The sequence below is a fragment of the Glycine max genome, chromosome 7, assembly GCF_000004515.6.
Source record: "Glycine max cultivar Williams 82 chromosome 7, Glycine_max_v4.0, whole genome shotgun sequence".
In the NCBI taxonomy this organism is placed as follows: domain Eukaryota; kingdom Viridiplantae; phylum Streptophyta; class Magnoliopsida; order Fabales; family Fabaceae; genus Glycine; species Glycine max.
The window spans coordinates 29389714-29411524 of NC_038243.2; the positions used below are offsets into that span (position 1 = coordinate 29389714).

At 36.9% G+C, this 21811-nt stretch overlaps 1 protein-coding gene across 5 annotated transcripts; it reads right to left on the minus strand.

Annotated features, from left to right (window-relative positions):
- Positions 1-6610: 6610 nt before the first annotated feature.
- On the minus strand, positions 6611-20792 carry LOC100816519 (E3 ubiquitin protein ligase RIE1). 5 transcript variants are annotated; one of them, XM_006583654.4, is made up of 6 exons: positions 20622-20792; positions 19804-20339; positions 17530-17649; positions 8284-8416; positions 8038-8196; positions 6611-7107 (listed from the first exon to the last, which is right to left on the minus strand). In XM_006583654.4, the coding sequence occupies exons 2-6, from the start codon at positions 20298-20300 to the stop codon at positions 6946-6948; spliced, it is 1071 nt and encodes a 356-aa protein (XP_006583717.1). In that variant the 5' UTR covers positions 20301-20339; positions 20622-20792; the 3' UTR covers positions 6611-6945. The 5 variants fall into 5 exon arrangements, with proteins under 5 accessions (XP_006583717.1, XP_006583716.1, XP_040873094.1 ...); XM_006583653.4 differs by having other exon boundaries at positions 20493-20772; XM_041017160.1 differs by having other exon boundaries at positions 6611-7520; positions 20622-20745.
- Between the last annotated feature and the right edge of the window lie 1019 nt (positions 20793-21811).

Sequence of the window (21811 nt, forward strand, 5' to 3'; positions counted from 1 at the left end):
CACAACATAAGGAACCTTATGTGACAAGTTTCATGACTAGACATGACTTCTATGACAAAACTACAATAGGTGAACATGTCACTCTAGACTTTTGAGGTTTTCTTCTACTTCAATTTTTTTGTAAGAATTTTATGATTTAAGTTTCAGCCACAAAAAATAGCAAGACAAAACTCAAAGGAACCTAAACTCAACACAATTCATGGTTCAAGAACAAGAACAAGAAATTTGAACCATAGGAAATCAAATCTAGCTTCTATAGCAATTTTAATCGGTGGAAATTCTAAAGAATCATGTTAACAACATTTAGCACAAGACATGCAAGGAAATACATGTACAAAAATGAAGAAACAACATTGTAGGAGAAGGTAAATTTGAAAATTAATGGAGGTTTAAGGAGCACCTACTTGAAGCTCTTATGCTTTTATTACCACTTGACGGAAGCTTGCTTGAGAAGCTTCTATGGAGGCAAGATCTTTGAGCTTCAATGAGGTCCTTCAATGGTGATTTTCAACCATGGAGACGCATCAAAAGATAAAGGAGAAGAGGGGAGAGGAGGTGCCATCCACTAGGAAATAAGTCATGGAAGGATAAGCTTCACCACCAAGAGAATGCCTTGGATAAAAAGCTTAGAAATGAAGCTTCAATGGAGGAAAATAATGAGAGAGAGAGAGGGGGGAGCACGAAATTGAAGGAGAAAAAGAGGGAGAGAAGTTGAACTTTGAAGTGTGTCTTACAAGTTTCACATTCATCAAAGTAATGACAAGTGTTACACATGCTTCTATTTATAGCTTGTGTTACTAATTAAATGAAAGCTTCCTTGAGAAGCTAGAGTTTAGCTACACACACCCCTCTAATAGCTAAGTTCACCTCCTTGAGAAGCTTCCTTGAGAAGTTAGAGCTTAGCTACACACCCCTCTAATAGCTAAGTTCACCTGCTTGAGATGAGAAGCTAGAGCTTAGCTACTCACACCCCTCTAATAGCTAAGCTCACCTCCTTGATATGAGAAGCTAGAGCTTAACTACACATACCCCTCTAATAGCTAAGCTCACCCCCATGCCAAAATACATGAAAATAGAAAAAAGTCTCTACTACAAAGACTACTCAAAATTCCCTGAAATACAAGGCTAAAACCTTATATTACTAGAATGGCCAAAATACAAGGCCCAAAAAAAGGAAAACCTATTGTAATATTTACAAAGAAAAGTGGGCTCATACTTGGCCCATGGGCCCAAAATCTATCATAAGGCTCATGAGAACCCTAGGGCTTCACTTGCATCTCTGGCCCAATCTTTTGGAGTCTTCTATCCAATGTCCTTGAAGGGTAGGATTGCATCATTATACAAATAATCTACATTGTCCCAAAGTATCTATTGTTGAAAGGTACATTGTGGAAGAAGTTATTGAGTTTTTTTCCGAGTACATGGAAAAGGCAAAACCTTTTGGGGTTCTGGAGTCTCGCAATGACGAGAGAGCGGAAGGTAAGCGTTCAAGAAGATTGCATGTTATCTCTCCTAGTCTAAAAGAATTGCAACAAGCTCATTTGCATATACTGAATAACAATAATGAAGTTCTACCATACACACTTTGTCACGAAGCTTTAGTCAAGGAAAGTACCCCAAAAATGACCAAGAATAGGATATTGAAAGAGCATAACAAGATTTTCCTAAATTGGTTTAAAGATATAATCTTCGGTGACCATAATGCATCTAAAATATTAAGGAAGTTAGCAAATGAGCCTAAAAGAGATGTTATAACTTGGCAAGGATACAATATTAACAAGTATTCGTTCTACACGAAATCACAAGACGATGAGAGTACAATGCAAAATAGTGGTGTAAGTTTAAGGGTTGAATCTTAATACTTTGCTACTGTACATGATGACAATCCTCATGTAGCTTCCATGCCTTACTTTGGAGTCATTGAAGAAATCTGAGAGTTAATTATGTAAAATTCAATGTATGTGTTTTCAAGTGAAAGTGGGTAGATAGCATTATTGGTGTGTGAACTGATGATTTCTGATTTACTTTGGTAGATCTGAAGAAGCTCACTTATTAGAATGAGCCTTTCATCATGGATGAACAAGCTAACAAGGTATTTTATGTTCAAGATCCTTGTGATGAAAGATGGTCAGTGGTTCTACATGGAAAAACAATTGGTGTTAATATTTAAGATGATGATTCAACCCTTGAAACATGTCTCACTCCTTTCTCCACACAAATGTCGAGTAACATCAACAGAGAAGAAGTTAATGACATCATTTCAAATTGTAATGAGCATGATGAAGGAGAATTAATTAACATCGTATAATGTAATTTATTTTATATTAACTTGGTTTGTTAATTTTAGTTACACAACTTAATATAGTTTTCATACATTGTTTAATTAATGTTGTTGTTTTTTGATAGGCACATGGCTACACCACCCAGCTCACTTTCTCTTCCTTCTGAGTCAGCAACACCTTCTTCATTGTCTTCGTCGATGAAGACTAGAAAACAACATGACTCAGATCCTTGGCTACTAGACCAGCTGGGGTGGAGAGACCAGTGGTTCATGTTGATTCTGTCACTGGGAAAATTGATGGTCCCCATAGAAAGAAATTATGAACATATTTAGGGATTGTCGCTCACGATAAGGTGGATGATACATATGATAAATGGAAACAGGTCCATGTCTCTCAAAAGGATCTCATCTAGGAGGATATTTAGGTATTTCAATTAAATGTTGAATGTTGTTGTAATATGTTGTACTAAAAATCCTAATTTGTAATTTACTAACTACAAAATGTATTTATTGTATCGCAAGCTGAATTTGATATTCCAGAATCATCTGATTTGAGGACAAAGAAAAAAAATATTTTAGACTGTAGGAGAGCAGTGAAATCAGTGTAAGTCAAATCTGATCTCCAAATGGGCCCTGGCACACGACAAGGAGGGCGAGGATGACAAAGTCTACGAGAAGTGTGAAATAAGCAAAGAGAAGTGGACCCAGTTTTGTCAGAGCCGTAGAAATCCTTCATGGAAGATTAGTTGATTTTCAATGTTTTTAAATCTTCATATTTATGTATTATTGTCAACTAGACCAGTTATCGTTATGTGTTATTGTCACATGATGTTCAAAAGAAGGCGCATACCATTTAGAAATAAAACACTACCCCTCACGTGTTGTCTCGTGGGGGTTATGATTTTCCAGAAAAAAAGTTGATGGAGAAGTGAAAGAAATGATTGGAGGAAGTAGCCTAATTCAAGAGCACTAACACAGTCATTGATCCTTCATTTCCCATCAGACAACACATGAAGTGGAAGATGGCTGGCACGAAGAAAACTGGTCAAATGACATCTGAGGCTGCAAAGGAAATTGCAAATAGAATTGTAAGTCAATTTCATTTGTCAATGATCATTTTTTATAACAATTGTTGGATGAGTAAACCAATATTGTTTTTTTCTATTGACTACAGGATTCCTTGGAGAAGCAGGCCTCACATAAAGCTTTGTCGCCCATGGACGTTAGGATGTACTAACTTCTACCATTGAGTGACTAGAGCACCTTGGTCGTGTCCGTGCTGCTGGAACCAGTGTGATGATCAAACACTACTTTGGACTGGCTTCAAGGGGCTCCCACAACTCTTGCTCCATGGCTATTGAAGACCTAGAGCAGCTGACACAAAAGATCAAAGACCAACTGGAGGAGCCGATCACACAAAAAGTGACTCAATAATTAATGATATCCTTCAACCAAATGCAATCGCATATGCAATCATAGAGACTCGCACTATCTCCTGAAGCTGAGGTTGGTCCTTCTGCTACTCATGTCAGCACAAAGGGAAGTTGTGTCGATCCCTTGGGGAAGGTCCCAGAAATAGGTGACTTAGACAACTTTGGGTTGTATGTCGATGACAATCCTTCCCGACTCATTACTCTTGGAAGAGTTTATGAGGGGTCAACGACCATCCACAACATTCTTTTGGGCAATGATCAGATGAAGGTCGGTGTTCAGGAAGTTCGAGATGCTAATGCTCACATTCTTGTACCCATTCAAGAGGTTCATTTAGTGGGGCGGGCACTTAACACCTTCCTTGCTTGGTCGACACATCTTGTAAAGTCTTTATCAGAATAGGTATTTCATTTTGTTTTTTTAATAATTATTAATAAATGATTTGTTAACAATCAAGTTTTGACTATCATTCGCTTAATGTTTATTAACTGTGTAGGATAAGCAGGTAGCTGAGGCACCAGCGAAACTTGTACATATGCCAAATCTTGACGTTGATCTGTTGTACCTGATGACATTGACCATTCCGCAGCTTTTCCTGAAGTTGTTGCAGGTGTCATGGGATGCTAGTGTGTTTGGGATGTATAATGATAACTTCACATAGTACATAAAGCATGAATATCTTTTTGAAATAACTCATGGTCTGTAAGTCACTTTACATTATTGTATATTACCTAACTAATTGTTTTATATTCATGCATAATGTACTATATTTTAATAACAATAGGCATATGATTGAGACAACTATGCGAGTGGGGAATGTTGATGTGTACAGATTCCTCAAGCCACAATCTATACAAAGATCTAAGCAATCACAATTTGAATCAAAAGATTATATTAAGAAATGGATGTAGAATTCACAAAGAGATGTCTACCTAGGAGCCTACTTGAATGGGTATGTTAAACTGAACAAATAAATTTAAATATGTATGCTTTATAATAACTTAATGTTCTCCAATGTAGTGCACATTGGCAAATTCGTCATTTTGCCTAAGGACAATGTTGTCATCTGGTTTTGTTCCTTACACAAGAGGCCTGACAACTACTTGAAAGAAATTATTAATGGGTCAATTATATTTTTTAATACATTTACTTTATGATTATCATTTGACTTCAATATTTTTATTGTATAATATGCATGTTTCTCTCAATTAGTGCTTTGAAAGGATTCAATGATGGTCAAGGAAGTAAATCCAAGGCTTCTATTAGATGAATTGTAATTAAAGTAAGTCATTTAAATAATGTTTCATGTCTTAAAAATTAAATTTTATTACGCTTTAGTTAACTTTGAATATCTAAATATCCTATTCAATTTAGTGTAATAAGCAAAAAGGAAGCACTGGACCCAGGTACTACGTAATGCATTGGATGTCAACAATAGTCCTAGGAGGTTTTAAGGATAATTGAGACATGGTAACTATTTACTTCAAAACTAATTAAATTTCTTATAATTGTTATTATTTAGATTCATTTATTAATTTATGTGTTTTATTATATCATGCAGTGTTCCATGGGAAGGCAATTCGCATTAAGTGGGCAAGATATTATTTGAAAGTAAAAAATCAAACACTAGAAATTTAAGTGATTTCAGAATTGTAGAGTAGTTATTATGTTAATTTAGATTTGGTTACAAATAATTTTATGTGTTGACTTTCATTTTTCTTATAGTTCATTGTAAATATTCAATTATATATAGTGGACAAAATTTAAGCTGGTTGATAAAAACTCTCTGGTCTAGTACTTCTTTTGAATTTACAGGTTAATTGGGATAATTACAAAAATAGGTAGGATATTAAAAAAATACACAACATCGGTTATTTATAAAAAAAAAATACTGATGTTGTTGATTTTTAAATATTTTGATACGACATCAATTTTGTATAAAATCGATGTTGTGTAATTTACTCTAAAACCGATGTTAACATTGAGACTTTTAATGTTGATATTTTCAACATCAGTTAATAATCGATAATCGATGTTTAAAATTTTTAATAACCGATGTTAAAAACCTATTTTCTAGTAATGTGTTGTTACTCATTAAAACAATTAAAAGTGTCTTATTTATTCAAGTTGTTATCATGCTTCCCATTTATTCACATTGTTGTTCTAAATTAATATGAAAAGCATATATATATATATATATATATATATATATAATAATTAATATAAGAGTATTATAGTAAATTTCATATTATTTGATTTGTACTATTCATTCTCCACCAAACAAAATACAAGACGGTAATTTTGTAACTTAAGCGGTTGCCATGAGTTATTTTCTTTTTGTTGTACCTTAATGCATATCAAATGTACCATAATACTACCTCTAATTTTAAATATATAAAGAATATCTAATTTTAAGACCAATAAAAATAGTTTAATTAATTAATTTAAATTAATAATGTGATAAATTTAAATTCTATTCAAAATACGCCCATAAAATTAAATGATTTAAGTAATAATTATATTTAATAACAGATCAATGAAAATAACTTACGTTGTTAATAACCCAATAAATATATCTACTTTCATTAAGTTAAATTAACTAATTTTAATTAATAACGTGATAAATTTAAATTCTATTCAAAATATACCAATAAAATTAAATAATTTAAGTAATGGTTATATTTAATAACATGACTCGTAGTTCAAAAAATATTTTCTTCAATCAATGAAAATAACTTGCGTTGTTAAATAACCCAATAAATATATCTACTTTCATCAAGCATTTCATTGTGAATGTAATGTAAATTCGATGGGTGGCATTCTCTGTAGTTTTCATAGCGTAATCAAGAAACTCACATCTTTACATAAAATAAGAAAGTTCATACCATAGTCCATAAATTTAACACAATCAAATGAATTAAACCTGTGATTACTCAACAGCAGCAAATGAAACAATCTAGTTTCCGTCAGAAAAGTAATGAACAATCCATAAATTGGACAACTCTGAATCTAAAAAGGACGAAATAATGCTTAAGCATACTACAGTTGCTAACTTATTCACCAATAAATGCTCTATATATCTTTTCTCTACAGAAACCGCTAAACGAAACAACGATCAAAACCCAACGAGTACGGAGGTAAACTTTACCTTCTTGTCTTGAAATTATATATACATATTACAGAACAGTTGTTGAAACACCCAGTTGGTACTTGGTATGTTCTTCACTTTTCTGTCACACTTGTTCGTTTCCCTTTAGAATATTGTACTTGCAGAGAGGACAAGTTGCATTCATCTTCAGCCATTTCACAATGCATGAAGAATGGAAATGATGATTGCAGGGAAGAGCATGCAGCTCTGCTCCATCCTCATATGAACAAAGGCATATACAACATTCCTGAAATGCAACCATCAGCGGATAATAATAAAATAGACTCCTGAAAATCGAAAGCTGAATTGTAGCAGCCTGTTTTTATAGTCCACAAATGAAGTGTTCTAATCTAAGTGGTTTTTTGGTAATTGAGACAATTTATTATAGAGAAACATATACAAGCTCGAATCTTGCATTAAATGAAAAATCATAATAATTGAATTAAGACCACAAAGCAACATCCTAGAAGAGCTCAGGCCTGCATACATTTTCAACTAGGTTCCTCTTTCAAGAATAGTTTAGCAAAATCTTCATCAAAACCATCTACGCAAATACGCAGCACCTAATAAGAGCCTCCTTAGCAAAATCTTTCATTTTATTATTTGCTTGGTGACTTCATCTTTAATAAGCGTCAATGTCTACACTTCTTTTCTCCCCTCCTATATTGCCGAAAGAACTCAGAATAGGGCGAAAAAAGTAACCCATAAAAGCAGCTAAAGATATGCATTTTTTTATTTACTTTAAATGAGATCCAGTTGAATGCAAATATTGTTGTTTTCGATTTTCTCAGACTTAGTTCATAGTAGTGCGTGATAATGAATAAACTATTTTCTTTCATATATACAATTTTTTACCTCAGGTACAAGGTAGTAACCTCTTTGGATCTTCTAAATGTAATATATTAAATTTGGAAAAAAAAAAATATAATACCACAAGTTCATATGTTGTTTAACGCAAACTTTGAACCTCTATCAGTTATTTCACAAATTTCAGTACTAGTTGTAGCAGTTGCATTTATTATTTTCCCCCAGGTTAACCAGATCACACTCATGAACACAAGCCATAGTATAAATCTTTGTGCATTGACCGAAATAGAAAATCAGAGAACCATCAATTTCTATTTCATAGAAGTGATGAACTTCAATAAAAATAAATTGAATTTTGAGAAAAGCATACCGCATCCTCAGGTAGAAGTGTTCGTTCATTTGCCAAGTAAGCGCTGCTGGTTTCTATGGGAACCATAGATCCAGCTCCACCACTAGGCTTATCCTCATCGCTTAATATTCTAAATCTGTATTTTGGAAGCATGCTAAGATCTGCTTCTGATGCACCTTCCTATGTTATTCCGAAACAATAGAGAAACATTAGAAGGTTCACAAGTTGGAAATATTTTAGTCAGTCTAAAATATTTTTCACTCGTACCTGTCCTGCAACAGCATAGAGAATAGCAATGATGCAGGGCAAACAACAACAGAGAGCAATGCCAATCAAGCAAGCCAAGACAACACAGAAGATGGCAAAAAAGACATCAAATGCCAGAAAGACAACAACCAACCTATAGAATTACAAAAACAGATACTTTTGTCAGTTATGTTAATAAAATTCAACAAACAATTTATTAAATAAAAATAATTAGTAAGCGTCCATACATTGCATGGATATTTATGAATATACGTAAAAATATATAAATTCTAAAAGTACTTTAAGAAACTATTGGTTTAATTGGTAGATTATTTTACAGGCAATAAAAATAAAATACAATATAAACATGTGTTTGAAACTCTTAGAATGTGGATTTTGGCCTAACTCAACCTCAAAAGTTAGCTCACAAGGTGAGGGTTGTTCCCACTTATATACTCTATCTTGCCTATATCTCTAACTATTGTGGGACTTAGGTTTTTCGCAATACATCTCCCACCCAACACTTTTGGGACTAGTACGGGGATAATATGATGGGTGACCCTTTTGATGGATGTAGCATAAACTCTGATATCATCTTAGAATGCGGATGTAACCCAACCCCAAAAATTAGCTCATAGGGTGAGAGTTGCACCCATTGATATACTCTTGGTTTTATCTTTAGCTGATGCGGGACTTGGATTTATCCTAATATTTTAATATTAAAAAATCTTGAAAATTGGTATTATTGAGGAATCTAAAATATTTCACAATGCTTAATTTTTACTTTCGTCTAGAATCCTCACAAGCTTTGAATCACAGCAACTTAAAATGGCAAAGTAACCTCCTCGCGCAGCACATCTTTTGTGACACCCTCTACCCCACACATATATGTACTGATAATAAAAGGAATAAGAAATCATAATTTATTAAGTTATTAAAACACATTTAAATAAAAGTCTTTCAAAAGGGTAAAAGACTCGTAGTTTTAATCGGACAGGTTTTGAGTGTCTGCAGGAAAAGAAAAAACTCAGTGCGAGGGGCAATTCTTCCACCACAGACATTATCTTCAAAATCTCAACGGTGAGTATGTGCGGAAATAAGTTTTGAACCTACTATTTAAATTTCATGACAACGCCATTGACGATAATCAAATACCGGCGGCTAAAAGTCTCCACAAAATATCCATGAGAGAGATGAGAGAGAGTTAGAGGATAGAGAGTGTGCCAATGAGAGAGAGTGAGTGGACCACCGTGAGGAGGGGGAAGGGGAGACAGCGAGAGAGACAAAGAGATGGAGAGGATCCTAGACTAAACTACGCATCGGCAAGGACAAGATTTCTACACAAGTATCACACCTCAAGCTGGAGGGAGAAGCGAGACATCACTACATACTACTTCACACGTTTCCCTGACCATACAACAGCGAAAGATCTCTGGACCTACTTCAAGAAATGGGGTGACGTAAGGGAGATTTTCATCCCTAATCACAGGAACCAAGGGGGAAGAAGATATGGTTTCGCTAGGTTCAAGGATGTACTGGACGAACACGAACTTGCAAGGAAGCTGGATAATCTCATCATAGATGGCCTAAAGTTGTATGTGAATCTCCCAAAGTATGGGAGACGAAAAATGGGGTCTGAACAGCATGTTGACAAATTGAAGACCAAACAAGAAGGACACAACACAGAGGGGAGGAATGAACATCACAAGCCAACAATGTTCAGAACTGAGCACAAGACATATGCGGAGGTCACAGCTAACAACAACCCAATGGTTGTTGGACAGAGAAGGCAACCCCGACCAACATACAGTGGACAAACACAGTCACAGTTGACGATACAATTGCAAGTAGGCTGGGGGAAGAAGGAATGGCTTAAAGAAGCAGGGTTGGACGCCTTGAGAAGGCAAATGATTTTGAAAGAGTTGAAGACGAGATAACGTGGGAGTTAGGACTGAACGTAGTGCCGAAATATATCGGCGACGATATGGTTCTAATACTTGGGCTCTCGAACAGCAAGGCACGGAAGCTCCAACATCTGTTCCACTCGTTAGAGAAATGGAACCCGAACATGAAGCCAGGATACAGGGTGATATGGGCCCAATGCTAAGGGGTTCCACTACAGGTATGGGACACCGACAACATTCGAAAGATTGTGACTGCCGTCGGTGATCTAATCGATGTCGACGACGACTTTGAAGAGCTGACACAGTTGGACAGGGCGAGAGTCCTCATAAGAACTCCATGGAGACCCCGACTTCAGCACACAGTTGTCGTGACTATTGACGGAGCAGAGCACCATATAGCTATCGTAGAAGAAGGGGCGGTCAACGGCGGCACACAGAATCGTCGAGCCAATAGTGAATCAATCATGTCGGAGGACGTCCAATCGGAAGATATTGACATTGACTCCGTCGGCGCGGCACCGTCAATAAATCTCGACTTCTTCAACTCGCCGAAAGGTACCGCCGGCGAAGGGGGGGACGGCGGAGAAGAAAACGCTCTTTACGGGCCTTTAACCGAGAGTCCGTTCTTGGTCAAAAGCCCGACGGGCATTGTCCAGCAGAAAGTGGAGATAATCCCGAGACCACAGCAATGCACGCGACCCAAAAAACCCCAACAACCATCTGCAGAGATGACAGAAGATACACAAAAGAAGGAAGTAGAAGGGAGCAGAAGGAAGATGTCAGGGACAGAGAGTGCTGAAGAGGAAATGGACGTTGGGTCAAACCGAGGATACGAGAGCGACGTCCTTGAAGCTGTGAATGGAAATAAAACTGATTCCATGATGACACGCAACATCCAAATAAAGAAGATAAAGCCAGCACATGAGGTGGGTTAACCATCACAACCCACAGTCAAACCAATTCAAATGTGGAAGGCTATTGGGCCCCCTTTGCTGCCAAGTACTGGACGTGACTCACTAGACATACCAATTGGGCCGTTAAATGATACGGGCCTCTCCAGGGATAATACGGCTAGTAAAAAAGAAGGGGTATATAAAGAAATAAAGGTGCTTGTTATGAGGAAGATATCTCACCACAAGCAGGCCCAATATAGTGGAACACTAACGACAAAGAAAAAGTCTCCAGCATCGAGCACAGACCCACCATTTGCAGATTCTGAACATCCAATCCAAAAGTGCTTCATAGATAAGGTTCCGATACAACATCAAAGCTCTATTGACATGGCTGATACAACTGCACCCTTGGAAAAAATAAATGAAGACGACATGGAAGAGGCAGCATCCCAATGGGAGATAGCAAAAATTTTGGGGGTACACAGTGAATCAGATCATGCAGAAATAATTAACAAGATAACTGAAAGGGAGAGCAGAGATAAAAAGGTGGCAGCAGAGAAGGGAAAAAATCACAGGCCATTATGAATATAGTATCTTATAATGTCAGAGGGCTTGGGAGAGGGGTCAAATGGGGGGCTATAAGGAGACTAGTCAGGAATCAAAAAGTAGATATGATCTGTATACAAGAAACTAAGAGGGAGTCAATTGATAAGGCCACATGTCATGCATTATGGGGGGATTCGGATATTGGCTGGGAATTTCAACCAGCAATAAATACAGCTGGTGGCTTACTTTGTGTTTGGAGTCAGCAGGCATTCAAACTGGAAAGAAAGGAAGTGGGCAGTGGATTTATCCTATTGGAAGGAGTCTGGCTAAAAGAAAACCAGAAAACAAGTGTAGTCAATATATATTCTCCGTGTGACAGCCAATAGAAGCGGATACTGTGGGATTCTCTTAAACAACTGAGACAACTAGATCCCGAAGGTCTATGGTGCTTCATGGGAGATTTCAACAGTATTAGGCATCATTCTGAAAGGGATGGTGTGTCTTACAGGGGAGTGGAAGCTACCAACATCAATGAATTCAATTAGTGGATAGCTGATGTTGAATTGGAAGAAGTACCTTCAGTGGGGAAAAAATTCACGTGGTTCAAGCCAAATGGGGCCACAATGAGTCGACTGGACAGATTCCTAGTATCCCTCAATTGGATTCAAAAATGGCCAGCCAGCACCATGTTCACCTTAGATAGAAATTTTTCTGATCATTGCCCAATCATGCTCAGGGCTAAAGTCATTGACTGGGGGCCAAAACCTTTTTAGGGTTTTCGATTGTTGGCTGAAGGATAAGAGTTTTATAAAGGCAGACACAGAATGTTGGACCAGCAATCAACCAAGGGGCTGGGGGGGTTTCACTCTCAAGGTAAAAATAAAGAAACTTAAGGAGGCCTTGAAGGTGTGGAATAGGGATCTGAATGGTGACTCTCTCAAGAAGGTACAGCAAGTTGAGGCACAATTGAACAGGCTGGAAGAAGAAAGTATCAGCAGACAGTTGACACCTCAGGAGATGAATACTCGTAAAATGCTTCAGGAGGAATTATGGGCAGCAGCACTTTCCCATGAGTCACTGATGAGACAAAAGGCCAGAGTAAGATGGACCAAAGAAGGGGATTGTAATTCACGGTACTTTCATTTACTAATGAACTCAAGACGTACAAATAATGCAGTCAAAGGAGTACTTGTAGATGGATCTTGGGTAGATGATCCTGCAATAGTGAAAGAGGAGATCCGGAGTTTCTTTAATAAAAATTTCAGTGAACCGGACCAATGCAGACCAGTTCTTAATGGAGTGAGATTCAAGAGTATTGATCAGATACAAAATGATTTGCTGGTGGGATCATTTAATGCGGATGAAATAAGGGCGGCAGTTTGGGATTGTGGAAGTGAAAAGAGTCCTGGGCCGGATGGACTAAACTTCAAATTCATAAAACAATTCTGGGAGGTACTCAAGCCAGATTTCAATCGGTTCATTCATGAAGTCCATGCAAATGGGGTGTTCCCTAGGGGCAGCAACGCTTCCTTCATCACTTTGATCCCAAAAGTGAAGGACCCACAAAATCTTAATGAATATAGGCCTATATCACTAATAGGCTGTATTTACAAGATTGTGGCAAAACTCCTTGCCAATAGACTCAAGAAGTTGATGTCACATATAATAAATGAGAAACAATCTGCATTTATTAGAGGAAGACAGCTTCTACACAGTGTGCTGATAGCTAATGAGGCACTTGAGGAAGCAAAGAGGTGCCACAAGCCATGTTTGGTGTTTAAAGTGGATTATGAAAGAGCATATGATTCAGTCTCTTGGGGCTTTCTTTCCTACATGATGAGGAGGCTAGGATTCTGCTCTAAGTGGATTAGTTGGATAGAGGGATGTCTCCGGTCAGCCACAATTTCTGTTTTGGTCAACGGGAGTCCTACAAAAGAATTCACACCACATAGAGGCCTAAGACAAGGTGACCCACTAGCACCTCTCCTCTTTAACATTGTTGCTGAAGGTTTAACTGATCTCATGAGAGAAGCATTGGATAAGAGCTTTTACAGTAGCCTCTTGGTGGGGGAAGACAACATACCAGTTAACATCCTCCAGTATGCAGATGACACCATTTTCTTTGGTGATGCCTCAGTGCAGAATGTGAAGACAATCAAATCCATTCTGAGAAGCTTTGAGCTTGTATCTGGGCTAAAGAAAAATTTTGCAAAGAGTAGTTTTGGGGTAGTAGGGAAGTCTGAGCAGTGGCAGGCTGAGGCGGCACGATACCTAAATTGTAGAATATTGTCCTTTCCTTTTTCCTACTTGGGTATCCCCATTGGGGACAATCCAAGTCGTAGTCGGTTATGGGATCCTATAATCAAAAAATGTGAGAGAAGATTAGCTACATGGAAACACAGACACATATCCTTTGGGGGGAGAGTGACACTTATTAATGCAGCCCTAACAGCGATTCCTATTTATTTCTTTTCCTTTTTCAAGGTTCCGTCAAAAATTATAGCTAGATAGGAGGCAATTCAGCGACAATTCTTATGGGGAGGAGGGATGGAGTAGAGAAAGATAGCTTGGGTTAAATGGAGGACAGTCTGCCAACCAAAGGATAAAGGGGGTCTTGGTATTAAAGATCTGAGGACATTTAATTCAGCTTTGTTGGGTAAATGGCGCTGGGATTTATTTCATAAGCAGGAGGAGCAATGGGCAAAAATACTGTTATCAAAATACGGAGGATGGAGGGTGTTGGAGGAAGGCACAAGAGGAAGGAATGACTCCATTTGGTGGAAGGACTTGGTGATAAATCTGCAACAGCAACAGAATTTGGTACTTAAAAAGGAAACTGAGTGGAAGGTGGAGGGTGGGGATAAGTTCAGATTTTGGGAGAACCCCTGGACACACAATGCTGTACCACTAATGGACAAATATCCAAGGCTGTACAGGATATCATCCCAACAGAAACAAATCATCAGCCATACGGGGACCAACAACAACAATGAATGGGAATGGAATTTAGCTTGGAGGAGGGCACTTTTTGATTGTGAAGTACAAATGGCAGACAATTTTATTGAGGAATTATCACATCAGCAGATACAGCCAAATGTGGAGGACAAATGGAGCTGGAAGATAAATCAAAGTGGATATTACTCAACAAAAAGTGGTTATGATTTGATATGGGGAGAACATATGGCAGCTGAGCAGAATTCAGACTTTATGGATTTATGGAAGCTTAAAATTCCAGCTAAAGCACAGGTGTTTGCTTGGAGATGTATAAGGGACAGACTTCCTACAAAGATGAATCTAACAAGGCGACAAGTGGTGGTCAATGACTTGATGTGCCCACTATGTGGAGAGGTAGAGGAGGAGGCTGCTCACTTATTCTTCAACTGCCGCAATATCCTACCCCTATGGTGGGAGTCTTTATCTTGGATGGGCTTAACAACAGCAGTACCTCAAAGTCCTAGGGATCATTACTTGCAGCACGTGCCCGACTTTGCAGACAGAAAAAAACTTATAAGTTGGAAATGTTGGTGGATCGCAATGACATGGACAACTTGGAAGCTCAGAAACAGAATAGTATTCCAAAATGCCATTTTTGATGGAAGATGCAATTCTAACTCTTTGGACATGGCTTAAAACCATGGACAAGGATTTTGCAATTCACTTCAATCAATGGTCTTCTAACCTCAAGGAAGCGTTTAGGAATTAGGTGAGAGGAAAGATAATGAATTTATGTAATAATTCCACGAGTTTGCAGTTTGGTTATGTACTAGCAATCAGCTGCACAATGTGGAATCATTTGTATCCTTAGTACCTCTGGTACTTCTAATATATAATATATCTATTTTTGCTGAGCAAAAAAAAAAATTCACGACAATCCAACGATTAACGAGTATGGGATCGTCATTTTACTGAGACAGGTTTGAGTGTATGCAAGAAAAAGAGAGGGTTTTGGGAAAGGAAGAAGGGGAAACGAAGTTGAGAATAAGAGGAATCGTAGAGACACGCATCGTTAGTTTGAGAATTGACCTAATATGTCTCTATTTAAAGTTAGGGTACTCTTACCCTTTTATTTACTCTATTTTTCTTTATTTTTATTATTTTATAAACATGAACTCTATTTTATTTCCTATCAAATGAATAAATAAGATATCCTTTTTATTTTCCTTCACATCAATATTTTAATCAATAAAACTATTTCTCTTTATTTATTTAATTATAAAAACCTCATCATTTTTTCTAAAATTCTATTTATTTATAAATAAAAATTCTTTTTAATTTATTTTATGAAAAATGGAGTGTTACATCCACGCGCCACATGATGCCATCTGCTAGCGGCTTCATCAGATTTGCGTCCTCCAACCCCAACACCACCCTCTTCACTGCCTGCATGTACGATTTTACTAGATCTACACCGCCACCGCCACAACCACAACCACTTTGTTATGGAACGTGACCCTGGAGGTGCTGATGGTTGAGAGGAAGGAAGGATTTTGAAGAACAGGGAAGGATGTTGTGGTTGACTCAGAATTCCATGGTTAAGGTTATGGATTTTTGATTGTGTAATTTCGAATAAATGGTGTTGGATGTTGTCATGTTGAGTAATTTTGTGTTTGATTGATGTTTTATGGGTTACGGATGTTGAGTAATTTTGTGTTTGATGTTTACTGGGTTATGGATTTTCAATTGTGAAGAGAGGTGGAAGCGGGCCAAGGGTGTTGGTGGTGCGGTTTGATGATGAACAGTGGTAGTGGTGGTGTTTAATCTATGTTTAGTTTTGGTGTTATGTTTGTAATGAGCAATGTCAAATCTATTTTATTTTATTTTTACTTTAATTGATTATGGCGGTTTAAAGCCATCAATACACATAAGATACTCCTAAATACATATCCAAGGAGAATCCTCCAATTTTCTTTTATTGACTGATACTTTGGTATACATCTCCGTTACTTGAACAGGACTAAAATGTATTTTCCTCTATATCCCTAAAGTTGTAGTAAATAGTAGACAAGTATGTAGAGCCAAGACTTCTTTCAAATATGACTAATGATGCTTTTTGCAACATTCAAACATGGGATGGAGAAAATAAGTAATTTTCCTGACATGGTAATACTACCTAATATGGTCCCAGGACAGATATGTGGCAATGCTTTCTTCTTTTTGTTATGATCACAAGTACTTTATTGTAGACTTTGATAATCAACTACTAGTATAATCATATATGAATAACTGAAAAAATAGTTTCTTAATGTTGATTGAAAAAATGGGTATTGATAAAAATAAAATTAAGAAAAGGTAAAAGTGTCCTTTGATTGAATAACTAAAGAGACAAAAAGAAATTTGACATAAAAGTTTGAAACAAAATTCACAACACAAAATGAAAAAACACATGGCTGCATCAGAAGAAAGGAACAACTAAAGCTTATCTTATTTTCAAACGTGCAATACAGTAAAATGCCCATTTTGATCCTCCACAGTCCTCACAATTACACCAAACATCAAATTTGTTCTCCATTTATTGGGGACATCAAATTAATCCTTCAATAGCAAATAATGAAATATATTTTAGTCTTTTACGACCAATTTGATGGCATCACTAGAGTTTGAAAGACCATATTGATATATTTATGAGAGTACACAATGAGCATTTAATCAAAGAATTAAAAAATGGGTAAAATATGGCTAAATATTAGCCACTAGTTGCTATGGGAGCTAGTACCCTCGTAAAAACAAGAGATACCCAAAGGAAACTCCATCCTTCTGTTATTCAAAAGAAATAAATGAAAAGCAACATGTCTTCACTCCCACCCCCCAAAAAAAGGTGAAATGAACTCATATGTATATGCATTGTTCAGGCACCTGAACAGATAGCAAATATCATCTTTATATGTGACTCTACATGTATAGATATGTTAGAAATAAAGGCTTACCAGTACAATCGTGGGGCATCTTGCAGAAGTATATTGCCACCAGAGACAACCCAATAAAAGCCCACTATCCACCAAAGGAATGAAACCCCAGTATTTAACAACTCACATCGTTTTGTGAAGCTGTTTTGTAAATAATCAAAATCACTGTCAATCAATCTTAGTTATATAGTACAGTCCAAAGAAGTATCAAGTATAATATAATAAGCAAACAACATTTAAGACTATAGCAGATTAATATGCTTCATCAGCCAAGGTATTTGGGATAAGAACGGATATCTATTTCCTTTTCCCAGAGATATGATAGTCCTGTCCTGTGGACTGCGGTTAGTCCTCACATTACAGTACACGATCCGAGGTAAAGCTTACATGCCAAAAATATCTACAGAAGGATTAGATTTACTGAAACCTAAATCAAGCCTTAAATTCTTTCAATATTACCAGACATATACTAACAATCTTTTTATCAACTATCAAGAAGACTAGACCTCATTTAGTCAACCACATTATAGTGACTGCAATTTTATACCAGAAGGCAGATACAAAGGGGCAAATAATCATTATTAATTGCAATCATATCTGTAAACCTACAGGTAATAATTAGGCAATCTGTGAGAATGAGGGGGAGCAGGGGGGGCTGATATGGGATAGATGAAAACCCACAGGCCACAGCTAATATGTAAAGCAGTAAAAAAGTCACAGTAAAATCTAAAAGAACACGTATAGCATAGCACATTATGAAGGAAAGCAACATTCGATTGGCTATTTTGGTCACTCCTGTATCAATTAATGTTGAGAGAACTTAATTTACATAGCTATAACAGGCTTCAATATCTTCAACAAGTCCATGACATAAAACCACCTTCAGGGGAAACAACTCAACTATACGCTTGTGATGTCAAGTGCAAGCCCATAAATGATCTTTTCTGTTACAAACACCAACCCATCCAAAACTTGAGCTGAAATTAAATTAATGAATGAAATGTGGAAAAAAGGATTGAACTTTACTCTTCTGAATTAAAGAGACTCCTATTCCATCCCAATAAACCAAGTCCCCTTAAATCTTAAGTTGTTAGCTATGTTTCAAAGGTACAGGTACAACTATCTGATACAATGTGTAAATATAAAAAAATTGAAACATTAGGATACAGGTAAGACATGTTATGTTTTAATAAAGTATATATATTCGATCTAAATACTGGCAATATTTAATTTAATAACTTAAAAAAGGGTTGCATCGTCAAAGTCAAACCAGAGAAGACAGCTGAATAACCCTTGGGACAAAAAAAGCCACATAAAGTCATAACAGCCCTCCATATCGACCATGGAATTTGATGGTATTGAGGTTGCTCTAGCTAGTGCTAGCATGTATTGGCTCAAACTAAGCCAAATTACACAATAAAATATATATGAGTCCAAAAATTTGGTTATTGCCATATCAAATACAAATTCAATTTCTACAGTACAGGTATGGTGAGTTTTTTCAATGCAATGTTGGGCTCAAAACTATATTCATTTTCAATACAAAAATAAAAGGCTAAATCCACAATCAAGACACACATTAGGATCCTTTCTAGGTTGTTGAAGACGATAAATAGTTTACCCTCACCTACTATTGTCCATGTTATGATATTAGACAAACACATACCCCATTCATGGGTCCTTCACTCATCCTGCTACCTCTAGCAAACCAAATTTTGTTATCAATAGCCTCTTAATCATGACACTATGTCAGTGTTATCAAGCCCAATCATGAAAATTACATAACCCTTAATCATAATTCCGAAGCGCAATATTTGAAAATCGCCTGGAATAACTTTACTAAATTCCTTAATTGGATCACAAGCTCCAGCGTAAACGTTCATCTGACCAACTGTACTCTCTATTCATTTCTATCTCATATCTACTAAAAACCAAAAGGGCACAAAAACACTTTACTCGACAACATAACACAAGCACTAATTTCACCAAAGTTCACCAGAATTCATAATTTTGGTTCTCCAAATAACATTCACAATATAAGTTCGAAATTAAAACTTAAACCCTAGCATCCAAAAAATTCAAAATAAATGAACAAATTCGTTGACTAAAAAAAACCTGCTCAGTAAAATCAAACCACTACAGTCAAATTGAATTGAACTGAACCCACTAAGATATCAAGTAATAAAATTAAAACTCAAAACCCTAACATCCAAGAAAAGAGAACAATTTTTCATGTCAATTAAAAACAGAATAATTAAGCTCAACATGAACAAAATTGAATTGAATTGAACGCACCGGGAGCGAGACGAGTAGCCAGAGCTCCAATCTCTGTCGTCACTGTAGTCTTCGTCACCGCTGCCGGCGTCGCTCTCCACGTCCCGCGCTCTCTGGCCGTGGTGCGAGTCCCTCCGGCTCCGGCGACGGTATTCGAGCCACACGAGCAACACGTGCACGAGGCACTGCAGCGCGTAGCCAACGATCCACACGCGGATCGGCGTGTTCGGGCGCTCGGCGGTAGTGCATGCGAGCATCACCGCCGTGACGACGACGAAGGCCATGTTCCACGACATGTCAAGCGCCACCACCGGCTTGGAGTAACCCCAGTCGGCCCGGCGCTCCTCAAGCTCACGCGCTGCCGTCTCCCGCACCAGCATGGAGGGACCGCGACGGCCGGCGCGACCGAGGAGGAGCGCGAGCGTGGGGACGGGGGCTCGGCTGGCATCGGTGAGGGGGCGGAGCAGCGGCGCGTGGGACTCCGGCGCCTCCATGGAGGCGGCTGTTTGTGATGACATGGCAGGCCGAGCTCTCTAGAGAGAGAGAGAGTGAGAGCGCTGCATGATTGAAATTTTGATTAAACTCGAAGCAAAGAGGGGAATGAAATTATTACTACTATTATTAATAAATAATTAAATAATGATAATGATAATAATAAAAAGTGGAGGAGAGTTATGAAGGAATTGAACGGAAACGGAGATTTTAGTTACGCGGTTGCGTGATGAGAATTAGAAGAGAAGAGAATTGTTTTGGGAAAACGGTGATTGAAGAGAAAGGAGACAAAAGATGAGAGGAGAAGTATTTGAAGAAGGAAGTGATTGTGCAGTGATGCGTTGAACCGTTGATGGGAAGAGAAATGGTTGTTGAAAACGTTGAGGTCAGAGTGTGGTGTGATTCTTAGTTGTGTAGTGTGTTCCTGACTGCAATTCTATGGAGTGAACGAAATGACAGATGCCCTTTGCACGCCTAATCGATCATGCTCGATTATTGATTTATTTAAAGACCACTACACTCTTTAAATATATATATATATATATATATATATATATATATATATATATATATATATATATATATATAATTATTTTAGATAAATAATCATTTTTTTCGGACAAATATGTTCATGAAAAACGTAAATATAAAATTAAATCTAATAAAATATATAAAATATGATAAATATATTCGATTATCAAATTTCATCCCTCACACCCTTTAAAAGGTGGAGAAAAACAAATTTATCACTAACAAAAACCACTAAGGTAACACTAAGAGATATTTATCCTGTAATATTTTGAGGACTTTTTGATTTTCCCATACACAGAATAGAAATATTTGCTGTAATAATAATTTGAAATAAAAAAAAAAATCATTGTTTATGCCTCTTTTTCTTCTGGGCTTCCTTCTCCTAGAAGATTCTCGCTCTACGATCCAATGGTCCTTTCTCCTCTCTCTTTTCAGATGTTGACTTTTTTTCTCTTTTTTAGTTTAACACCAGGAAATGTCATTTTCATTTTGATTTGTGGTAGGGGTTTTCTCATTTCTTGCTTTAAAATACGTTAGTTTCGTTTTTTCACAATGTGGATTTCATGGTAATAAGCTCCCTGCTGAGTTCAATTGCCCTGACATTTTTTCTGAACTGAGTTTGTATGTGTAATTCTAATTGTGATCACACTATCATGAATACATACAGATAATAATTTATTTAATTAGGAGCTGAAATTTGACTACAAAACACTTAAGAATAAAGATTAAAGTTATTGACATGATAGTGTATAGGTATATGAATTTTATTTATGCGATAGTTAAACGATTTTTGCTACCAACGTCTTGCAAGAGACTTGCGAGATTATATGAAATATAATGTATTGATGTTAAATTGCGGTGATGCAGCTGCAATTGTGATACGGTCACGGTGAATATAAAAAAAAAAAAAAAAAAAAAAAAAAAAAAAAAAAAAACCCCTATAATAATGTGTTTGGATAAAATAATTTAATTGGAAAATTCATTTTTTTAAGGAATTTAAAATTAT